The sequence below is a fragment of the Magallana gigas genome, chromosome 7, assembly GCF_963853765.1.
Source record: "Magallana gigas chromosome 7, xbMagGiga1.1, whole genome shotgun sequence".
In the NCBI taxonomy this organism is placed as follows: Eukaryota; Metazoa; Mollusca; class Bivalvia; order Ostreida; family Ostreidae; genus Magallana; species Magallana gigas.
This window is the reverse complement of record NC_088859.1, coordinates 24,657,992-24,681,807: the sequence shown is the minus strand read 5'-3', so window position 1 is coordinate 24,681,807 and position 23,816 is coordinate 24,657,992. Positions and strand designations below refer to the sequence as shown.

The 23,816-nt window shown below is 33.3% G+C and overlaps 2 protein-coding genes across 3 annotated transcripts; one reads left to right on the top strand and one right to left on the bottom strand.

Moving 5' to 3' along the window:
* Window positions 1-1,951: 1,951 nt before the first annotated feature.
* Window positions 1,952-11,247, bottom strand: LOC105345187 (radial spoke head 10 homolog B). 2 transcript variants are annotated; one of them, XM_011453264.4, is made up of 21 exons: window positions 10,978-11,247; window positions 10,768-10,843; window positions 10,137-10,205; window positions 9,640-9,698; window positions 9,409-9,523; window positions 8,874-9,080; window positions 8,249-8,425; window positions 7,908-8,049; window positions 7,617-7,735; window positions 6,975-7,161; window positions 6,461-6,575; window positions 6,160-6,242; window positions 5,962-6,056; window positions 5,631-5,684; window positions 5,406-5,516; window positions 4,912-5,073; window positions 4,311-4,358; window positions 3,214-3,354; window positions 3,001-3,091; window positions 2,587-2,739; window positions 1,952-2,287 (listed from the first exon to the last, which is right to left on the bottom strand). In XM_011453264.4, exons 1-21 carry the CDS (start codon window positions 11,172-11,174, stop codon window positions 2,055-2,057), a joined length of 2,634 nt encoding a protein of 877 aa, XP_011451566.3. In that variant the 5' UTR covers window positions 11,175-11,247; the 3' UTR covers window positions 1,952-2,054. The 2 variants fall into 2 exon arrangements, with proteins under 2 accessions (XP_011451566.3, XP_034312410.2); XM_034456519.2 differs by lacking the exon at window positions 4,311-4,358 and having other exon boundaries at window positions 10,978-11,246.
* Window positions 11,248-11,314: 67 nt separating this feature from the next.
* Window positions 11,315-19,114, top strand: LOC105345188 (solute carrier family 66 member 3). The gene is made up of 6 exons (XM_034456520.2): window positions 11,315-11,613; window positions 13,346-13,428; window positions 14,083-14,155; window positions 14,655-14,721; window positions 17,080-17,200; window positions 18,610-19,114. Exons 1-6 carry the CDS (start codon window positions 11,468-11,470, stop codon window positions 18,744-18,746), a joined length of 627 nt encoding a protein of 208 aa, XP_034312411.2. The 5' UTR covers window positions 11,315-11,467; the 3' UTR covers window positions 18,747-19,114.
* Window positions 19,115-23,816: the final 4,702 nt, after the last annotated feature.

Sequence of the window (23,816 nt, the reverse complement as noted above, 5' to 3'; positions counted from 1 at the left end):
TCAATTTAATAGAAATATGTGATAAATTTGTTGCAGGAGCTTTTTACTGTAAAGAACTACATGTATATTTAATGATTAATTTATTATACCTTATGTACTAATATCTCAATGTCAATAACAAAGCTGAATTATTTATTTACATCTATCTTGTTTGTGTACATCTTTTAAACTTTATTGTGTCCATTATTTTTGGAGCGTTTTGACTTCTATATATAGATTACAGTCTGTTTTATAGTGTTTTGACCATGCAAACCAAATAAACATAAACAGTATTTTATGGTCAAAGTTGTTTTTTAAATGCATTTTTCATTGTGTATCTAGTCAAATACTAGACTGCGATCTATTGGACTTCCGGTCAATAGACTGCGATCTGTTTGACCGGCAACGTATTTCAGAACGCGGGTATGTTAATGTAACATCCTTTCGATAGTTCTCATGGAATGTATATTCCTTTACATAGACGCTGTTTTAGTACTTGGTGAAACCAAATTCAATGCTATCAAAATGGAGTATCAAATAATCAACAGTTTTAAAGCCTCATATAAGGTAAAAGACTACATGGATTTAAAATCTAATGGGTTGAAGACTCCCCCTTCTTTGTGTAAACTAATATTGAATTGAGATGTTGTAATGCATGCAACAGGTTTTGTGCACGTAAAAGATGAAAAAAAAATCTTAGTATATTGCATAATGGCACGAAAACCATCTGCAATATGCAGATGGTAAACCCTGAAAAGTAAAAAAGGAATTAGGTAATAAAACAATTATTTAATGCTTGAACAGTCAATAGACCAGAATTTTTTCCCTTGGTGCAGGGAACAGCTCAGTATGATCTATTGCCCTCGGCCGTTGGCCTCGGGCAATAGATCATACTGAGCTGTTCCCTGCACCTCGGGACAAATATTCTGGTCTATTGACTGCTCAAGCATTAAATAATTGTATACTATTTTATAACAGTTTATTCATAATTCTATCGGAACAGCCAGTCCAGATCATTGCAGAAAAAAATATCGCCACCTTCATATCCCGTATGAAACACCAAAGTTTAGAAGAAACACCTACACGCCCAGTTTATCGATTGGTCGAAATCTACAGCGGCTGAAACTGACAGGGATATAGACACGCCCCGTTTATCGATTTGTCCAAACTTACAGCGACCAAAGAAAATTCACGGACTGCACGAAATAATCATGATGATGTCAAATTCCCTAAAGAGATGATTTGGCTGTTTCTCATAGCTAACGTACTGATGCCCATTATCAGTAATTTTGGCGAATTTTACTTACTTTTTTCGATCAATTTATTAATTTGTTAAAAGAAAGATGTAAATATTAACAACAAAATGTTTTTTTCTGATGATTCATGCGGGTGGCGATCATTGCAGAAAAAAACATTTTGTGGCCAATTTATCCAATTATCGACTAATATAATAATGTCTGACTAGTACTAGTTTATTTAGACGATATCGTTCATAACAATACAATTCATTTATAAAGAAGTCTCGACTGAGAACGCCTTAGTATAAATACATCTAACATCTGAAGATAATAATAATTTTGTAGACAAATAATAACCTTTCAGTACTCCATAAACACCCCCCCCCATCCCGCAATAACTATTCTTGAGCATGATACGACGTTTTGGAAATATGATGTTAACAACAGCTTTTTAATAGCATCACAAAATCGTCTACCAACTAAAACTTCACCAAAATAAATCATTTGCAGTTTGCTTGCTAAAAGCAGTTCTGCACTTATTCAAAGGTTTATTTGATAATCAAAAGTGCGTATTTCACAGCTATAATCTATTTGTTTCTTTATTTATGCCAATGAAGTGAAAAACTGAGCGACATTACCAGTTTATTTCATTACTTGTCTAGTTGTATTATTAAGCGTTCAAATTTTCTTTGAGCTTTTTAGTCTATAAATTAAAAAAAAAACCAATTCACTGATTAACTGGACACAAAAGTTTAATATTCAATTTACAAAAGAAAAAGTTTCCTTATAATTTTTCTTCAATATTATCACAGGCTGTGTGGATTGAGAACCACAAAATTAATTCACTTTGACACTTTCCCTCCTGGATGGAGTCTCGGAGATCCTCTGTTTGGTCATCTCCATATTCCTGCGCTCCACCAGCTGACGGAGCTGAAGAAACTTCTCGGCTGCAGGGAAGAATTTCCTGACGAAGAAGATGTGGACTTGGTGTGTCCAGAAGTTGAACTGTCGAGTGGTCTCGTCTAGCTCATCCTCCTCCTCTTCATCTTGCTCAGCAATAGCAACGCCACCTATTAAAAATTTTAATTTGCATTCAGTGTTAAAAATTGTAATGTTTAATAGCAAACTTTAATTCTTTTTTTAATGAAACTGTATTTTACGATTTCTCAAATTATCTCTCTCCCTTTTTTGACCGATTACAGGAAAACCTTGATTTTGATTGGAACAAATATTAAGTTTAAGATTTATTAGGTATACAATTTCGCATGCTTGCTCTGATGTACGCATTATTCAACTGATAAGAAGGCAATAGTTGACTAATAATAAATTCACTGTTAAACAGGACTGCTTACGTTCACAATCGTCTTACCTTTAACCCCTTCTTCGTCATCCTCGCCCCCGTCGTGTCCCTCTGTGGTATGACCCCCAACAGACACAGAACTGTGCATTAGTCCTCCATCTTCCGTGGCATTGGTGTGAGTACTGTAAAACGAGTTACTCTTCTGTACGTCTGGCGCCAAATCTAGATAAAACCAAAAAAAAAATTAGACATTTTTTCATATGCCTTTTAGAAATTGGTAACTCCATCTCCATCCTTTACATAACATATAATACCAAGAGTTGAATTGTTCTCAATAATCAACATCAGCTGCCTACTTTTGACCTCAGTCTCACTTTTACAAAAGGAACACATAGTGGAAAAGTGAGACTGAGATCAAAAGTGAGCTCGTCTAAGTTTTATGGCCCCCAGGGCCTGTCGTCTATATTTGACTTAAACTATTACCTTTTGTGGACTCATGTCGGCTCGTTGTTCCCCCATCCACTCCAATGCTGACGGAACCTCCCCCAGTCACATTGGATATAGACTGGTGGACCTGGAGGTAAAAATAAAAGGTAACCTCATCATCAAACCTTCTATATATGAATTCGATGAAGTTTTGAATTTTCTATGAAAAGAGAGATAATCAAGTCTGAAAACCAAACAAATTTGACCGACCTCTGAAGGTTTGGCAATATCGCCATTTTTGGTGGTACCATCAGCAGACGACACAGCTCTGGTAGGGGACTGTGACTCCGGGGAGGCTGTGTTCTGTCTGGGAGAGACCACGCCCTGGGACTCAGCCCCATCGATTCCTACCTGTAATAAGACATATCAAACAAAGTCTAGCTATCGTGTAATTATCATTGAATGCGGGAAAAGTGAAATACTTTTGTATTTATAGCATTTTGAAATTTATAGAATCTAATTTTAAAAATACTCCAATGTTTAAGGTTATTTCAAAATATGAATGCAAAACGTTGAAACATTTCTACGAAGACAGAATTGTCAACATACTAAGAAAAATGTATATATAACTACAGTTTCTCTGAATACATGATGTTCATACATTAATGGACTCGATAATTCTGAACTCTCTGAATCTAATAAAGCAGAGGTGAGGTTAGTTAATCAATAAATGTACCTGCTTAGCTAATCAGTATATATAATTAACTAAAAGCTCCCGTCTGGATAATGAATAATAAAACCTCTACACTTATAAATACTTGGGGTGGGGTTGTAAAAACAATTTTTCATTATAAATAAATATGTTACAAGCTCTGTTTTATTAAAAAAAAATCTCCAAGTTGAATAAAGTAAACATATATAACAATATATTCATGCATTTATAGAAACTTCAAACTTCAAGTACAAATTAAAAGCATTGTTTTAACAGTTTCATCACTTCAACAAACAAGTAAATTCAATACAATGTGGCTCAAATTACAATATGGCTTTCATTTTTCCAAAAATAGTTCTAAAGATTTTTTTATTTACAGTAAAAATAAGCACCAAATTACATATTGTAATAATTTTGAATATAAGTAAATGTATTAAAAACTACAAATTCGCTATCTATTAACACTAAGAATTTATTATTCTACACTTCACCATTAAACTCTAAAATTATGATTTTCAAAATATTAAAATTAAATAAGTTTCTTAAAAGGAGGGGGGAAAGACTGATATAAAGGGTATTATGATTAATAAAAAAAAAAGAAATAACAAACGAGGAAGATATTGTTGTTGTTTTTTTTTTGAATTCCTGAACTTACCACAAAACTGACAGACTTTGAAGTTATAAGGCTAAGTTGTGTAAATTCCTATAGATATCAATATAGTTAGGCAAAATTTCAAGAAATACATGCATATATATGAATTTGATTAAAATGAAACATCTGGTATACATTTGTGGAACCCAGTCCTTGGTTCTTTGGCATTTTACATGTACATTAGGGGTCCTCCACAACTTGTACTTTTTATGACAGTACAATCAAAACAAAGAGATTAAACTTTGGAAATTGTTTACACAATAGTTTGTCTAACTTAGTACTACGTGAAGCACAGTGGATATGGCATGTCAGACATATATATATATCCAACTTTGAAGACTTTGTTTACTTGCATTGCAAAATCATTTTGGAAATTATGGCTTCATTTTTTTCTCCCAAAATTGTTATATTCATTTAAATGCTTAGTCTTTTTCAAATCATACACATGCTAGAATTTGAAATACATGTATTACATATTTGAGGAACTTTTTCTACAGGTGTGGAGGACCCATAAAAACATTGATTTGGCCAACCAAGAAAATGAGTATGCTGACATAATCATTGAGTGCAAAGTAACAAAGATGAGTTCAAAGGTCAAGGTTACCTGGCTGTCTAGGCGTGACCTTGACACTGGAATTGAGAACATGCTTTGTTCTGGGGTCATCACAGTGCTGGGGCGAGGCGTGGTGGGGTCTTTGATGACCGCCTCAGTTCCAAATACCTCAGCACATCCAATCAGTGCCTCGAAAAACTCCAGGAATGTCATCTGTGTAATAAAAAAACCAACTCTTTAGTGGCTAATTTTAATGCATAAAATTATCCATAGTGATGGATCATTCAAATGTGGGTTCATTTGATCATAAATTGCTTCTTCTGTCATACAAAAAAAACTACACATATATAAATCTAATCATGCAAGTTTAAGTTTTGGTAATGACACAGTAATTGGAATGGTTTTCTTTTGTTAAATTAAGATACAACATATAGAAATGGTATCGAAAAACTCTTAATAACACAGTAATCTTTGTGAGTCTGTATTTTTGTACACAGTTTGTCACAAATACATTGCTGTAATATTGTGCATTGAAGATAAGTTACCTCTAGTTCCAAGTTACAACACCCTTCCCCATCCGCCACATTGGGGTCATCCTTTGACAAAATATCAATGATGGCCTTGGGAGTCAGGTCATTATTAATCAACTTCAAATCCTGAAACAGAAATTATAAAATATGACTGTGTATTGCTTTAATCAAAGTACTCTGTTTATGATTTCTTTTTTGTGTAAGATTTTTTAAATTGATATGTAGAATCGTAGACCATACCTTCATCAGATACAAGAATTCTCTCATTTTAATGGCTGGATCATAAGGTTTTTTCTGTAAATAAATAGAATAATGGATACTGCTATATATAATGAATATACTAAACATATGTATACACCTGTATGAAATGGTTTCACAAGATTCAACAAACTTTGCAAACATATGATTACATGTATTTAAAACGGCACCTAAAATTGAATACAAAAATTTTTGTTTTTATAATAAACTGCATATCCTTTTTAAATGGGGTAAATGTGTAACCAATTTTATTTGGCCAAATTAATTCTTTCGATTAAAAAAGTTTTTAATAGCAAACTATACATTGTCTGACCTTTCTAGGGGTGGAGAGGGACTGATAGATCTCATAGCCCTGGTCCCAGTGAACCACGGCATTAACAGCACGCCTAGGCTCAGTGTAGAAATGTCCTGGAAAAGATTGTTAAGGTCAATCACTGATTATAAAATATGATGGTAATGCTAATCATGTTTTGATTTCTTAATCTTAAAGTTAATCATATTAATCAGTTACCTTTGACGTTGCAAGCATGTCGAAGAATTTTTTCAGAAATCAGTTTGGACATGCACCAATGCAGAATTGGTCCCTTGCATTCCCTAAAAATGACAATAACAAACAATCACTTAATATTTTCATATGACACACAAACAAGTCTTCAAAACACTGAATAAACAATGAAACAAAACAGCTAGTACTTTACTCAAGATAAACCAAAGTTTTATCATGGAAAAGTGGTATACAGTTTTATACTTGAAAAAAAAATTAAAAATCAAAAATGTATATTACAATCAATCAATCAATAATAGCTAATTACTCTTCAGCCTCTTCCTTGTACATATGGTAGGCCAGCACAATGAGGTTGTTGACAAACTGTCTCAGGAGAATCTTTTCATAAGGATTGTGCAGTTCATACTTCTCTTTATTGTGGCCTATTGAAAAAAGCATTTCACATAATCTTAATATTGGTCCATATAATTATATCAGTGACAACATTAATTGATTTTAATATGATTATTAAAACAAGGTTTTTTAATTAATTTAATAAGGTCAAATATCTATTGCTACTGTATATTTGAATTATGTGTCACAACTTTTCACCTACACATACATGTACATTGTATGCATGTGATCCAGGGACTCCAATATCATACACTTTTACAAGAACAAAAAATGTTGATAATGAATTGGAAGGATATTTTGTATACTAGCTGCTAAACAATGACTCTAACTAATCTCAATGAGAGAAAAACAACTTTTATTTTAGATTTCTTAGTATCTAATTACTTCTCTATAATTGAAAATGTGGTGAGAATGAATTTATAACTTACCCAACTGCCTGTCCATTTCCATCAGAGTGGTCTCGCTGTGGTGGAACTCACAGTCCACCAGGAATCTCCAGAACTGCATCTTGTTCATCACAAACGTATTGTCGGCACTCTCGTCGTATCCCAGACTGCTGTAGAAGTTGTAGATCTTCCGCAGAGCACTGATGTGTCGCATCACTACATACAACACCTGTGTTCACAAAATACATGTATATCATTCCAATGTTACTGAATTGAATTTTTTCAGCTTTGGAATCTTTAAGAAATCATAAATGCATGACTTCATTTATATGTATATCTAGTGCAGTGAATCTGATTTCTATTAATTTACACGATTGTGAAGCAAATGCTTGTACAAAAAAAATTTATCACAATAGGCATGCCATGTCAACCGTACTTTAAAACAGACTGCCTGGTTAACAGATTTTGTTACTTTGTTTGTTGTTTTTTTAAATATATCATTAAATTTGTTTACTGAGTTAGACTCTATGAGAGATTTGTCTTTCACTGGTTGCACTGAATTTATTAAAGCTTTGAATTTTAGACATTTACTATTACATTTCTGACTGTACATGTACGGTATACTTTTGGCAGGTGTGTGTTGTGTACGTCTGTCTGTCTGTCTGTCTGTCAAGCAGACCTTACCTGGCTGGATTCCTCCTCTCGGTCAGTATCAGTGAACTCGGCCAGCAGGTGCTCTATGTTGAGCTGGAAGCTGGGACTTATCGTGTTCCTGCTCTCATTACTGTGGACTGACAGATTGTCTGTAAAAACCATTCATAAACAGTGATTCATTTGAAAAAAAATTCAGTTTATTGATAAAGTTGAAAGATATAATAGAATTTGTTGAAATTTTTAACATAATTTGATATCAAAAGAACAAGAGCATACTTTTGAATTAATAGCTCAAATATAAGCTCAACAAAATTAACACACCATATGGAAGAGGAGTCCTTGTTCGGATCTGACTTATATCTGGAGTGGTGGTTCCGTCCATGGTGAAATCTGGATACTCCACAATGTGATCGTTGGCAAACATTCCCTCATATATCCTTCCATTTTTGAAAACAAATTTTCCCTATTCAATGAAAGAAAAAAGAGAGGATATAATTTTATGTGACAGCGCATGCATATGTCCGTGTGATTTTATTGGTAACATGTACCTAAAACTGGTGGAATATTTTAAGCTATTCCCTCTGCTACACCTTATAAGCAATTTCAATGAGGTATATATCAAAACAAGTAACTGAGAGAGAAAAAGCGCATTTTTATATTACCTTCCCATGCTTCATATTATCTTTCCAGCCTCCTTCATATTTAGCTCCATTAGCATAGTAAAAAGTACCGAATCCATGCCTCAGGCCATTCACGAAATCCCCGTCGTACATATTCCGGAGTGGATACTGAGATCCGGATACTCTCCTCAGCATCCAAAGGTGCTGACCTACTCCATGCTGTAATGTGGAATCAAGACATGAACTATGATTCTAAAATCATTTTGTTTAAGTTGATAAATTAATACTGAAGGTAATTTATTGTAAAAAATCTAAGTAACTTTTTACATGTAATTACGGTAAACAAATTTTGCATTTCAATTCATTTTGTTATGTCTCTAACCTTGGCAAAATTTTTTGTTGGTTAAAATATTTAGACTTGTGCTCTCACTAGTGAAAGTATAATTTATGATTACCGTTATAAATGAAAATTAAAATAAGCCAAACCAAATCTTACAGAGATTATAATGTATGTACATTTAATGGACTATAAGATTTAAAATACATGAAGTGCCATTTCTCAAGAGAATAATAATGAGATCAATTGATTAACTGCCTGTGAGGATATTGTCCACATGCAGTGTACATTCTGAAAAAAAAAAACTGTAAGATATTTCCTTTAATTTACCTGAATTCCATTCTCCCAGTTTCCTGTGTACATTTGATTCCTATCAAGCCACTTCATGGTTCCCTCCCCATGTCGAATGTTGTTGAACCACATCCCCTGATAGATATTCCCTGAGGGATACTGACGAGTCCCCCAGCCATGTTTGACATTGTTGATCCAATCTCCATCATAATAAGATCGACCTTCGCTATCGTAGTCCATCTTGCCCTGTTAAACAAAAGGAAAACAGAGTTATCTGAACTTATCTCTCACTCCTCCATCCAAGTGACTTTTTTATGTACCGGGTACATTTAATTTTGTTTTTAAGTAGATTGGATACACAGAGCTACAAACATTTTAAGTTATCTACTGGTACAATTAAATGGCAATTTGTTTAGTGTTCTGTGCTTATTTGTTCTAATATCTGCATCATGACATTTTTCTTATAATCTTTTAAAAACAGAAGTATTACATATATATCTTATATACATATCTATACATTGATTATAATGATTTTGAATCTAATAAAAGGAATTATCTGCAACAGGACACTCACCTTGCCATGACGCTTGCCCAGTGACCATTCACCTGAGTAAGATAACTTGTTGTTCTTACACTTGAAGGTTCCAATTCCATGCCTCTTCCCATTCAAAACTTCACCATCATAAGCACTGCAAGAAAATAAATGGATATAAAAAGTCACCCCAAAGCCATACACATTAAAAACTATACATGTACTTTTGAGGTACATGGCATAAATTTATATTCAAACTGTGTATTTCCTCACCTCCCGTCAGGCCATCTATAAACTCCTTTTCCAGTCACTTGATTCTGGAAAAACTCCCCCTATAGGTAAGATAAACAATAGGGTTACTATGGTTCTTTTTGTCTCAATTTGCGGTTATTTAGTACAATATTTTATAAGATTTAAAGTAAGAAAATGTCATATTTCCAAACAAAAACTATTTTCAATATTTGTAACTAAATACACGTCATGTACATTTGTAATACATCTGACAGAACTCTACTTGAAATGTACCCAACATAATGATCAAATGTATTAATATCATTCCTTATTTTAAATTGATCTTTTTTCCCTCTTTTCATGTATTTTTATTGATTTTTCATTGTTACTGCATAATATATTTTAATAAAAGTTGATAGTCAGCTGTGTCTCAGATCATTATTGGATCTCATTGCCGCGCGATTTCTTGTTTTTTACCAACGTAAGCTAGGACAAGACTCAGAACAAATGAGCTATACATATAACTGATAGGTACTGACCTGGTACACCACTCCATCGCTCCAAGTATACTGACCGTGACCATGCATCAGACCCTCACAGAACTGCCCCTATGAAATAACATGTAAACAAAACAAATTATTTATAGTTAGGCTGCATAACTTTATTTCATTGTCATATAACATAAAGTAATAGTAAATATAATCCTAAATGAATTTCTATCACAACTCTTTGCACACATCATTTACATTTAGCATCATTAACTATATGTATATACATGCATGATGATGTTTTAACTTAGCATTTAAATTTCTTTTAAGTGACTGTGTGTGTACAAATTTTTGTGGGCAAGACTGAATGGAATTTCAATACTTGGAATCATCAAGGTTTGCATCCTCCATATAAGCATTGTAATAAGTCGAATCCTACTGGTAACCAAATTTCCAAGTTTAACAGTGAATCAGTTCCCAAGATAAAGAGCATCGGGTATTAACCAGTCAATAATAGACCCCACCATGATCAAGTGAGTTAAAATTAACACTACTTGATGCATTGACATTAATATATTAAATTTTCTTGGCAAGGGGATGTACACCCTATTAATCCTCTTGTATTAGTTATGAACCAGTAGATATATATTTATTCGAGTCTTTATGAGATGATCAATCTCACCTTGTATGTATGACCTCCTGTAAAAAGGGCATAGCCTTCTCCCTCATACATTCCTCTCGTTTTATCACCTTCAAAACTGCAATGAATTTTTTAAAGCTCACATTGATAGTTCTAAATTCAAATAAATTATCGCTCATACATAAAATTGAATGCTTCAGCATTAATTTAAACAACATTTTATTTATTTCTTTTTTTTTAATTAAAACCCACGTTTCGATAATTAGTTCAGAAAGAACAGGTTCATCATAAATAGGCTCTGGTGAGGGATCTTTTGGAGGGTCCAAAACCTCAGTTTGATCTTCCGTTGGTGAAGATTCAGTTTCAAGTGCAAGCGATTCATCCTTTTTGTCCTCTTCTGCAATAGACTCCTCGCTTTTTTTAGCGCTAGTTTTTGGTTTTTTGGGCATTTTCCTTGCGACTATTCGTTGTCAAGTCGGAAGTCAATGTAAACAATCGCTGGCCCGCAGTAAAGGATTATAGACAATTTGTACTTCAATTTATTTCGAACATGGATAAAATTTTGGATGAATTATTTTCATCTCGATTTTATAATTTTATATATTCTTGGAAGTAATCACAACAACACAGAATAGATTAATAATACTGTAATAAGCTACGATATAGGAGAGAGGACTTAAAAAAACCAGTTTTTCTTATGAGGACCAGTTTATAGAGCGAGTGAAAGTTGACAGACGAAAAAATGGATGTTGTTTCATTTAGTCATTATCTGAGTTACAGTGTCATTTTGACGAGTCTCTTTGTTAAAGTACCTCAAATCTTATCTGTCTTAAATGCAAGAAGCACAAAGGGATTAAGCTTAAGCAGCGTATTGTTGGAAGAAATAGGGTAAGATATATATCAGCTGATCAGCATTGTATACAGTTTTACACGGTACATGTAGCTGTACAACTCAGTATAGCATTACACATGTTACATGTGCACTGCTCGGTCAATATATTATCACATGATTTATATCATCTTCATATTAATTATCATATTTTCCGAGTCACTACATCATATTTTTTTTCAGTTTGTTAAATGTTAATATATATAGTTTGTCTGAACAACAATTTAAAAGTGAGGTCTTGTGATCAACACTGAGTTACAAAGACTAGTATGCAGTATACAGCCCGTGCATCACACAGTGTGTGTTAAACTGTAACACATATACATGTAACAAGAGAATTAGAAATATTATTGTGTACATGTAATGAATATTAAATAGGAAAGTCCATTGTTGGCCAGTTTTCATAGGCACACATTTGGCAAGTTACACAAGGGTTGCTGGTTCAAGTCCCAATGTGGACATAGATGCTATGTGTATTTGGATAAGGCACAGTAATGTATATGGTTCAAGAGTTAAGATAGCACAGCTGAAAAAGGATAATCACACGTCAACATGTGACTATAAATACATCAAGAGGATCCTATCCAAGCGGAGCTGCTCTATGATCCTCATTCACTTAGTACACAGAGACTAAGTGTCACCATAGGCCCTATTTGTTTCCAGCCATATAGTCTTGAAAGGATAAAAGTACCATCTAGAATATGTACCAATATTCCTTGAAAAACTCATTCAAAGCTGAAGTACTGTTATATTCTTGGGAGTGATATTATTGCAGGAAGACAATATTCATTATTTGGTTGATTCAAACTCATCTATCGTTGATAATTTTTATCTACCTATCAGTAGTACATACATGTTCTAAATAAATGTCTTTGACCTCTTATGGTGATTAGATAAGACACGACATGAAGAACTAGAAGTTAGAGCCTGATAATGGTATATGAAGTAGATAAACAGTTCCTGCTGGCTGCAAACCCTTTAAGCTTCTCACAATGTATTTTACAGGCAGCGTGAATTTAATCACTTTTGAGCTTAACAATTTTTGAGAACTATGATAAATTGCTTATTTTAGTAAGATATCTATCTTTTCATGTGGATTTATATTACATAAAATCTCACCACAAATGCATCTGGTGCCAATTGACATGCATTTAGAAGTCAAATATAATACCTGTATTTCTTTAAAGCTCTTTGATAAGTAATTGACTGATTGTAAATTCTTTTCTGATATACATTCCTGTAGTAAACAAATAATAATTAATTGAAAGGGTTTGTAAAGATAAACTAGATCTTTCATAAATGATTCCTTTTGTATCTGGATTACACAATGTAGAGGACTAGTATAAGAATTAGATCATCATCAGTAAGACATTTATGTATATCAAAAACTGATTTTTTTTTTTAAATGCAATCAGTTAAGATTTGCACTTGATCTCTGACAGAATACTTCATTTAAAAACAGGTGATTAATTTCATAGACTTTGTTAATTAACTAATGCATTTATTTTACTGGTATATGAATATATTGTTGGCTTTAATGCTACACTTTTAAAGTTTGCTTTACATATGATGTAAAAATGTGAGACTTTTTCAGCAGAAATTAATTAAATGCAGCTTTTAAGATTTTCTTCTGTTTGTTTTTCAAATGAATTCAATGTGGGTGAAATGGTTTTAATTGCAATTAATTACTGAGCTTTCCTCATTTTTTTTACTGGTGTATGTTTTTTTCAGATATTCAATTTTGTTGACCTATAATTTTGCTCTGGGCTATCCTCTTGCTTCCTACTTTGAATACACTGTCCTGGTTCTGCAAGGTAATTTATGAACACGAATGGAGTATTACATGTATTCAGAGTTTGAATTTTATTCATTATCATCAGATTTATTAAATTATTTTCAAATATAAGTAGTGGTCTGGGGAATGACTGGTAAATCTTAAAAATTGTTTGGAGGTTTTTACTTTTTGACAGTTTTGACTTTGAAATTTGAACAGAAGAATTAATTGATGATTTGATCTTAAAACTGTTTTATTTTTTCAGAAAGCTTTATGTACCAATAATCAATGTTCTGTTAAATTGAGAGGTTTTATTTTGTGCTTTACATAAATGTATACTGTAGTAGCAGAAATATTCGTTGAGGATATAATTTTATTATTTTCGTTGGCACTATAAATCAACGAAATTAAACCCATGACAAATTTTTAACCCAAGTATTAATAAATACAAAGAGATTACGATATGAGGAAATTAAATGCCAACGAAATCTCATTTGGTTTAAAAACAATGAAATTTTGACCCAACGAAAATATATGCTTCTACAGTATATTTATTACATGTACCGGTAGTCAGATCAGATATATTTTGCAATATTGTTGAAGAAGCTGGGTTTTCATGAATTCATTATCTATATTTACCTTAATGAATTACAGATTTATATATGATAATTTTTATATTGATCTTGTTTTGTAGATTTCATTTTGATAATTGCAATTCTTCACTTTGATGGTCTTCTGAAAATCCAGACCTTGCCAGCCTTTCTGTTGTATCCTTTACCTCTGCGTGTCTGTAAGAGTTGTCATTCTTGAAACAGTAGATACACGTACTTCTTGGCATTTAAAGTATGGGACACCTCTATATAATTGTGAAATTCTTTCTTTTTCCTTTCACAATTTTGGTGTCTTGAAGCCTTATAAGCGCATCTGCTACTGACCTGTCGAAAGTCAAGAGTTCAAAACCCGGCCATTATAGGCGTAATTTATTTTAAGGTTACATTTTGTACATGCAGTTTGACAATCTTAAAATTGTGACATTTTTAATATGATGTACGTACTTTAATTCATTCATTTCTCTTAAGGTGTCCCATACCACATTGATTGTAGATCTGCAACAGAAAACTTGTTGGAAAAGTCACAACTACATATTAAATTTTTTCGGATATATATATATAAAAAACTAAGTAACAAAAGACTTACAGCTTTTTAACACACTACATGCAATGATACCTCACAATATAATTTTGACCACTTGACTTGTGAACTCAGATATTTCCTTGTGTACACTGGAATAGCATTGAGATGGTTCCCGGATTTTGTCCTTACAACTGTTATTGTAAGTTAATTTCACATTAAACATACTTAATATCTGAGTATTTTATAGATAAAGAGCACTCTAGATTTCTTGAATTAATATCTGCTTAAAAACAAGAGAAGCACACCTCGCATATTTTAAAATCTGGCTTTTATTTTCTGACAATTGTGAACGATATGAAATTTTAACCAATATATCATGGCCAAAATATTTTGAACCCCCTCTCCAATAGCAGTGAAAACTAGAGAGAGGTTCAAAATACTGCAGTCATAATATTTTATACTGGTAGATGTTAGTAGCTGATTGCATGATACAGTAGAGCTTCTGACTCCTGCAAGGTTAAGTTATGTTGTGCTTTAAGGCTAATACCTATCTTGAAATAGTACTTATCATCAAATTAAAATTAGTTATATTTATGACTTACCAGTATGAATTACACATACATAGATTAAAGGTTCAAAGTATAAAGTTTGTGTAATCCAAATGCTCTTATTCTGTGAATTTACATCTTAAATAGGTATCATGTTCAAGAACAGATTATTACTCTTTTTTTACAGTTGCTATTTTTATATTATAAAGAGTATCCATTTACGCCAACAGCTGAGGGATAAAACAGATGGACTATTGAGTCATTGCATGCATTGATGATTCAAACTGTCACCCAAACATTCATTTGCTGCAGATATGAAATTATTGAGCTGCATGGGCAGGGCAATTTATTAAGAGGACAATGCAAGTAAAACAAATCCCTTATCCCTGAAGGAATATTTCAAAACATTCATTTGAAACAGTAGAGAAGAACATGATCATAGCAAACACTTTTATAATGAACTCATGCTAACAGCAAAGTCAGTTTTCATTTCTTGAAGCTTTGAAACATATACAACTATATTTGTATAATTATAAACTTATTTGATATACTGTGGAAACATTTAAATTTGTGGGGGCCAATTTTCGTGGATTGTTGGTTTTTACTTATTCGTGGGGATTTGATTTTGTGCTTGCGTCAGTTTTCACCTTTTAAATTATTAAAAAAGAATACTCTTTTTAAAATTTTTTTTTGTTGAGGATTTAAATTCGTGGGGAATAGCTACTCATGAAAACCACGAAAATTGAGCCACCACAAATTCTAATGATTCCACAGTAATGAATGATGCTCATAGCAAATCAATATTGTTTATCCTTGGCACTTCACTAGTCTTTCTTGTCATTGTGTCTATAATTAATAACTGGGTAGGGGGAGGGGGTGCTGCATGCATCTTTTTAAAGAAAAGTATGAAGTAATAAAGGCCCCGCTCTGCAGATGACCTATAGTGATCAGTCTGTCTGTTGGTCCGTCTGTCCATTCGAGATCGCTTGTCCAGAGCATGTCTTTTCTCAACTTGGCCAAATCTGGCTCATACTTCACCCACAGAGTGCCTTTGGGTAAAGGGTGTGCAGTGACTTTGAACCAGGTCTAAAGTTAAGGTCATAGCAGAGTTATATATAAAATCCTTGTCCAGGGCTATCTTCTCTCCCCTTGGTCAAATCTGGCTGATACTTCACTCACAGAATGTCTATGGTCAAAGGATGTTCGGTTACTTTGATTGAAGTTGTAGGTCGTGGTCATATTGGACCACGCAAAAATCTATTTTTCAGAGCATAGACACTTTTTACTTAGCCCTATTTGGCTCATATTTCACATAAAAAGAACTTTTGAGTAAAGGGTGTGTTGTGACCTTGAACCAATTTTCATGGTCAAATGTGAAGGTCATAGCAGAATTATATGAAAAATCCTTGTCTGGAGACTGGAGCATATCTTCTCTTTCTTTGCTCCAATCTGGCTCATACTTCACCTTCATGGTTCTTTGATCAAAGGGTATGCAGTGACCTTGAATTATATTCGTAGGTTCAAGTGTCAAGGTCATATCGGATCACACATAAGTCCTTTTTAAGAGCATATATATACTCTCTACTTAGCCCTTTTTGGGTAATACTTTACTTAAACAGAGCTTTTAGGTTAATGGCTTGCAGTGATCTTATTCCAATGTCTAGTAAGTTTTAGACCATAATTTCTCATTTGTTTAATCTTGCTCATATTGAACAAATATGCCTGTATGTAAGGGGTAATGAGATTGAATTAGAAGTTTTATGCCAGCTGGAAAATTTTGAAGTTAAAGGTCACGGTCAAAGCAAAATCCTTTGAAATTTCTTTGAAATTCTTTTAATCCCATTGTCAATTATTTCAGCGGGTTTTTTTTTTAGATGGTCACCATCTCATTGTTGTCTAATTAAGCTAGTTTTTCCTGTGTATGGCTACTAGCTTTCTAAATGTCCCAATAAATAAGTGATGTTGATTATTTATGACCAGTCCTGTTTTGATTTTGTTTTATTTTGTAGGGCTTGGTGACTCCATTGTCCTTTAGCAGTAAATTTGCTCAGATAAAGCTGCTGTACACCAGTAAGAACCCTGGACAGGTTAGTCTGGCCACCTGGGCCATCGTCGCCTATGGAGCCACGGGTACGTTCACAGCCTTGCGTCACCGACCTATAATAGGTTTATTACTTCACAAACCGAAAATTAATGTAAAAAAAGTTGACTGATACTTTGTTTAATTTATCCTTAGTCTTTAAAGACAGAATTTCAAAATGTTTAAATACTCTGCCTGCAGTGCTTCTTTCTGGTAGCAGAATTCTTGTTAAACTTCACATGAGCGGAATCCAGGAATTTTTCCGAGGGGAGGATGTCCAACGTCTAGTTTTTGCTCAATTCGGCCATTTTTTAATTAGTCGTTTTCAACACAAATTTTCAGAAATTGGAAAAATTAAATGTTCTACGTGGTGTCAGGTGAATGAATTTATCCAAACCATCAAAACCATTACAAATATCAGAATATATATAATAAGATTTGAACGAGTTTTTAAAGAGGGAATTTACATTGGATACATATGTATGTGTGTCCATTCAGCCTTGAGAGCAAGATTTAAAGAAAACAATCGCATGTATGTTTATCAAACAACGTACACTTCAAAAGCATGGTTAAAGGACAAATCCTATTCATTTTTAGGGAATTCTTGTAAATATTTATTAAAATATCGTTAAAATTAAGATAGAAGTATACGACTTGAAAATATACCTTTCCAATTCTTTAAAGCAAACATTTCAAACCAACAACTTGATATTTGTTGGATTTAGGCTTTAAATGTAAGAAACAAACGTTTTGAAGAAATAGATTGTTGGAAGGATGTCCAAAGTGAAAAATTGACGCGAGCAGGTGATTAAGTTTATCCCAAGCAACCCGCCGTATGAGCCGAATTTCGGGCTACCGGTATATTACATGTACTCGAATTACTAAGAGAAGAACAGGTTTATAATTCAAAAGATGCTTTGATGAATTGATGAATATCGTCAAAATAATTAACCGGGAATTCATATCATTTTAATCGCTGTCGATACGTTACTCTATTAATGTAAATCGCTAGATCTTTGGCTACTTTTCAAATTCAATATGAAACTAACGTCTTAATGCGTAATGTATGTCACTGAATAAAGAGAATAAAACTGTATTATTAAAGTTTAAAAACATTTCTGGTGTGTTTTTGCTTGTAGTGGGAGGCATTGTACAACCATGTAAATGTAACCAACCAACCAACCCCCCCCCCCCCCTGCGGATACACCCAGGGCGTTCATGGGGATAGGAATAAACGAAATATTTCAATTCAAAGTGGTTTTTAAAAGAAAGATAATTTAGTCTCTTCAACTTTAAAAAAAATTAATATATATTACATCTTTATTTCATTTCGCGAGGGGATGCTCCGCTTTGCGGTGCTCTTGGTTTTTTCGTTTTGTTTTTTGAAAATCATCTTTACGTCTTTGTATCATTTGAATTTACGTGTATTTTTATAAACTGTTATGATTTTTTTTTACAGCACGTGTAGTGACGTCATGCGTTTTGACGGGGGACCCCGGGGTGATACTGAACTTTTGCGTGGCTGCGTCCATGAATGTATTCATCTCCTGTATGATCGTGTATTACAGACAGCAAGCCAAAGCCAAGAAAGAGTAGATGTGTATATTACATGTATATATATACAGAGTAACTGTGAAGTGCGTTTTTTTTACGGCGAATATCACTGAAACTACTGGATAGTGCAAAAAATGTACTTACTGCATGGTTTCCGATATTTTATTGAATTTTTTAATATAAGTGAAAAATGAACAGAAAGAAAAACATTCAAAAGCAATTGCTTTGATATCTCAAATTACAACTACATATACAAGATTGTTTTGATTTAGATTTTTGTAACAAAATTTTACACAGGGATTTTTGAAAGCGATGTACTCATTTAATACGCAATTTTATATATAGAGTTTTTATAGTTATGTTTGATTGATGAGTGCTAGTACACTTGGATATGGTGCTTAATGTTTGGATTTTTAGCTCACCGAGACGAAGTCAAGGAGAGCTTATGCTATACCCTCGGCGTCGGCGGTGGCGTCGGCGTCGGCGTCGGCGTCGGCGTCCGGACCTGGTTAAAGTTTTTGTTGCAGGTCCTGTATCTAAGCTATTACTTGTCATATCTTCACCAAACTTGCATGGATGATGCATCTGGACCTACTTATGGACTTGAAAGACTTGGATGCTGAATCTGGGTCCTAAATTTCAGATGCTGGAGGAGGTTAAGGTTGTTGGACCAGGTTAAAGTTTTTGTTGCTGGTGCCCTTTGATAGCAGTATCTTAGTTACTGCTGGTCTGTACTTCACCAAACTTGCATGGATGGTGTGCCTTATGATACTGATGCACCAGACAGGCTTGAGTGCTGAATCTGAGCTATAGGTTTCGGATGCTGGAGGAGGTTAAGGTTTTTGGAGCAGGTTAAAGTTTTTGTTGCGGGTGCCCATTGATAGCAATATCTAAGTTACTACTGGTCCTAACTTCACCAAACTTGTATGGATGATGCGTCTTATGATACTGATGCACCTGACAAGCCTGAATGCTGAATCTGAGCAATAGGTTTCGGATGCTGGAAGAGGTTAAGGTTTTTAGAGCTGGTTAAAGTTTTTGTTGCAGGTGCCCTCTGATGATTAATCTTAGTTACTACTGGTCCTAACTTCACCAAACTTGTATGGATGGTGCGTCTTATGATACTGATGCACCTGACAAGCTTGAATGCTGAATCTGAGCAATAGGTTTCGGATGCTGGAAGAGGTTAAGGTTTTTAGAGCTGGTTAAGTTTTTGTTGCAGGTGCCCTCTGATGATTATATCTTAGTTACTACTGGTCCTAACTTCACCAAACTTGTATGGATGGTGCGTCTTATGATACTGATGCACCTGACAAGCTTGAATGCTGAATCTGACCAATAGGTTTCGGATGCTGGAGGAGGTTAAGGTTTTAAGAGCTGGTTAGATAAAGTTTTTGAAACAGGTGCCCTCTGATGATGATATCTTAGTTATTACTTGTCCTTACTTCACCAGACCTCCATGGATGGTGTGTCTTATGATACTGATGCACCTGACAGGCTTGAATGCATAGTCTGGTTTCGGATGCTGGATTAAGTTAAGTTTTTAGGAACAGGTCACATGTTTAATAGATGATAGTACTATTTCAAACTTGCATAGTTGATTTAACTGTAATATGAATGAATCGCAGAGGTAGCTTCAGATGCAGAGCTTGATCTCCATTATCAAGGATGCTAAAAAATAAATCTTAGTTATTACTGGTCCTAACTTCACCAAACTTGAATGGATGGTGTGTCTTATGATACAGATGCACCTGACAGGCATGGATGCTGAATCTGAGCCATAGGTTGCGGATGCTGGAGGAAGTTAAGGTTTTAATTGCTAATGCCCTCTGATGATGATATCTTAGTTATTACTGGTCCAAACTTCACCAAAATTGCATGGATGATGCGTCTTATGATACAAATGCACCTGATGGGCTTGAATGCTGAATCTGAGCCATAGGTTTCGGATGCTGGATGAGGTTTAGTTTTTTGGAACAGGTCACATGTTTTATAGATGATAGCTTGCATAGTTGATTTAACTTTATTATAAATTAAATGCAGAGGTTGCTTCAGAAGCAGAGCCTGATCTCCATTATCAAGGATGCTAAAGAAATCTCCTACCTCACACAAACCAGCTCGATAGATAGATGTGTTTGTTGATAAATGATATAACATGATTCCTATGATTAAGTATTGTATGATATGAAACAATATTGTTTGATATAATACAATATGATATCATATGTTATATTATAAAAAGTTATACGATACGATATGATATTGTATCAATTTTTTTGATATTTTATGATATGATTATGTATCATGATATTGTTATGTATAGTATTGTATATTATGATACAATATTGTATAATATTATATTGTATTTTTAATTTATTATTTTATCACATGATACAATAACATAAGATATTGCAAAATATTATATTGTATCCTATGATACAATATTGTATATTCTATAATATTGTATCATACAATATTGTATAATATGATATTGGTTTCAGTAATATAGAATTATATCACATGAAATTGTATTATATGATATTGTAATATTATATAATATTGTATCATACGATATTGTATGATATGATATTGGTTTATATGATATATTATCATATCGCATGAAATTGTATTATATGATATTGTAATATATTTTATTGTGTCATATGATGCAATATGTATAATATAATAATGTATTTTATAATATTTTACCATATCACATAATATTGTATCATTTGATAAGATACAATGTTGGAATCAAATTATATTGTATTATATGATATAATATCATATAATGTATCAAATATGTTTCAGTGTCATTCAATACAATATCATTCTATATTATACAATATAATATCATGTTTCAGTGTTATGATGTATTATGTAATATGATATTGTAATATGATACTATATTGTATTATATTTTATGATATTGTATTATGTGATCAAATACAATAAGGTATAACACAATACAATGTCATATCATACGTTACAATATCAAATCTCATTATTGTTTATTACGGTATTTTATTTATTATATGATATATATTATATTAGAAATATGACATGATGCAATATTTAATTTTATATCATTGTATTGATTAACATATGAACATATGATTATCATAAAAAAAATTATCAGATGATATACGATATTTTGTCAAAACAGAATCCATGAATATCCAAGATCATAAAGTATGATTTTCATATAAAATGATAAAGGTGGTCTTATGAAGGTGATGTCTCATAAGGGTGATGCTCCGTCTCGGTGAGCTTAGTAATCTATGATTACCTATGTTTTTAAGCTAAAACAATAAATGTTTTGTAATATTTCATTGTTCTCTTTTTTTCACTTGGCATAGTGGGTTACTAACGAGTACTACAATAGCGGTCGTAATTACAGTTATAAATGTTTCAGTATCAGTGCGTCTTATTGTGTTGATTGTAGTTTTGTTATGTGTACTTTGAGGGAGATACTTAACCTTGCACACTATAAGCCGATAATGTAGATTTATACATGTACATTGTGAAAAGTTAAGGAATTGAATAAATATAAACCACCTAAACCTAATAATTAGTCGTTATATTTGGGTGGTACGTGTATTTATACATGTAAAGAAAATTCAAACATAAGAAATAACTAAGAGCTTTCGCTATTTCAAAGTTTTACTTTTGATATTTGTGGGGGGGGGGGGGTGTCGTAGATATATGCCTGTTTCTTGTACATGTATATGCTGCATTGGTTCACATACAACTGTGGTCCTGAGTTTTGCTTTTTTATCTGACGCAATTAAAACAATTTATATCTACATCAGCACACGTGTACCTCTCTCTCTCTTTGATTGCGACGTGCATGACATTGAGATTACTGGAAGGTAAACAAGCACTTGGAGCGAGGGTCATTCAAACCCTTGATGACGGCTTCCTGTACTCAGATTTCTTCTGGACGGTTTAAGGCTAATTAGCAAACAACTTCTTGTTGGCGAGCTACATCGGTAGCGGCTTGATAGGACCAAAGGTACAAACTTTGTCCGACCCAGAAGTGTGTAGTATTACTAGTAGTACTTGTTATAGTAAATTAAAGGTTTTGTAACGCGTGTAGTATTTGGGTGGTGGAGGGGGGTGTTAAAATACCATGCTTTCCATCCACCGACCCTCAATATTAGTCGCCTACATCCATTATACCGTATCTCATTCCCACCATATTTTACTTTCACCGTTTCTACTCCATATAATTTTTGTTCACACCCCCCCCCCCCCCCCTACCTCTTACCACCTGTTACCATCTTCACTCCATCAACGGAGACCCACGGTCATCCTCGCATTGTAGGCGTGTACAAGCTGGCGGTGAGATTCCGACGATTCCTTCGCCCCTCATCATCTTTTCCTCCAACTCAAAAATCACGGACCTCCTCTTACCCTATCCTACTCATTAAACTATTTCAAATATGGGTGGTAACATTTTCTATAATCCTTTTTTTTCTCTTAATTTGTATTTCAAAATTTTTACAATTCAAAATAAAATGAATAAATCTTTGCAACAATTATTATCAGGAAAATATTTTGACAGGTTGAACTGTTTTGGTGGAACGCATGTGTACATAAACTTAGCAAGCACCTGTGTGATACAAACACAAACTCTTTCCTTATTGCTGAGCAGCTTATTGCTGACTTTGTTCATTATCACCAGGATTTTTTCATCGATTCTAACAAAAATTAATCATAATATGCATTTTAAGCATCGTAAACAAAAAAGATACTAGTAAAATCAAATGGTTTGTTTGAAAGGGATCTTCGTATGATTACTTTTTGATTCGGTACCCCGTATTTTGCATTACTCACCGAGACCGAAAAAATATTGATTTGTTAAAATGTTAATTACGACTAATTGTTAATATAAATGTTTTGATTTCAATATCAATATATAAGAAAATAAATCAGCAGGGAGCTGAATTTAAAATATGAAATTAGAAATAAACTATGTTCAATGTATACTCTTGTTATTTGTGTTGAAGCACCGAAAATTACACAATAATAATATGTCCTGTTTAAAGTTATCACTTTTAATCGATTTTTATTTGTTTGCGCAATCATGCTGTTAAATTGATTGCATTA

Excerpts from the sequence above, each read along its gene's own strand:
- LOC105345187 (XM_011453264.4), bottom strand. The coding sequence starts at position 11,174 with ATGCCCAAAAAACCAAAAACTAGCGCTAAAAAAAGCGAGGAGTCTATT. Across the intron at positions 10,844-10,977 it reads TCTGAACTAATTATCGAAAC|TTTTGAAGGTGATAAAACGA; the intron begins GTGGGTTTTAAT and ends AATTCATTGCAG. Across the intron at positions 8,426-8,873 it reads ACTGGGAGAATGGAATTCAG|CATGGAGTAGGTCAGCACCT; the intron begins GTAAATTAAAGG and ends TCCACATTACAG.
- LOC105345188 (XM_034456520.2), top strand. The coding sequence starts at position 11,468 with ATGGATGTTGTTTCATTTAGTCATTATCTGAGTTACAGTGTCATTTTG. Across the intron at positions 14,156-14,654 it reads ACCTTGCCAGCCTTTCTGTT|ATATTTCCTTGTGTACACTG; the intron begins GTATCCTTTACC and ends TTGTGAACTCAG. Across the intron at positions 17,201-18,609 it reads CGTCGCCTATGGAGCCACGG|CACGTGTAGTGACGTCATGC; the intron begins GTACGTTCACAG and ends TTTTTTTTACAG.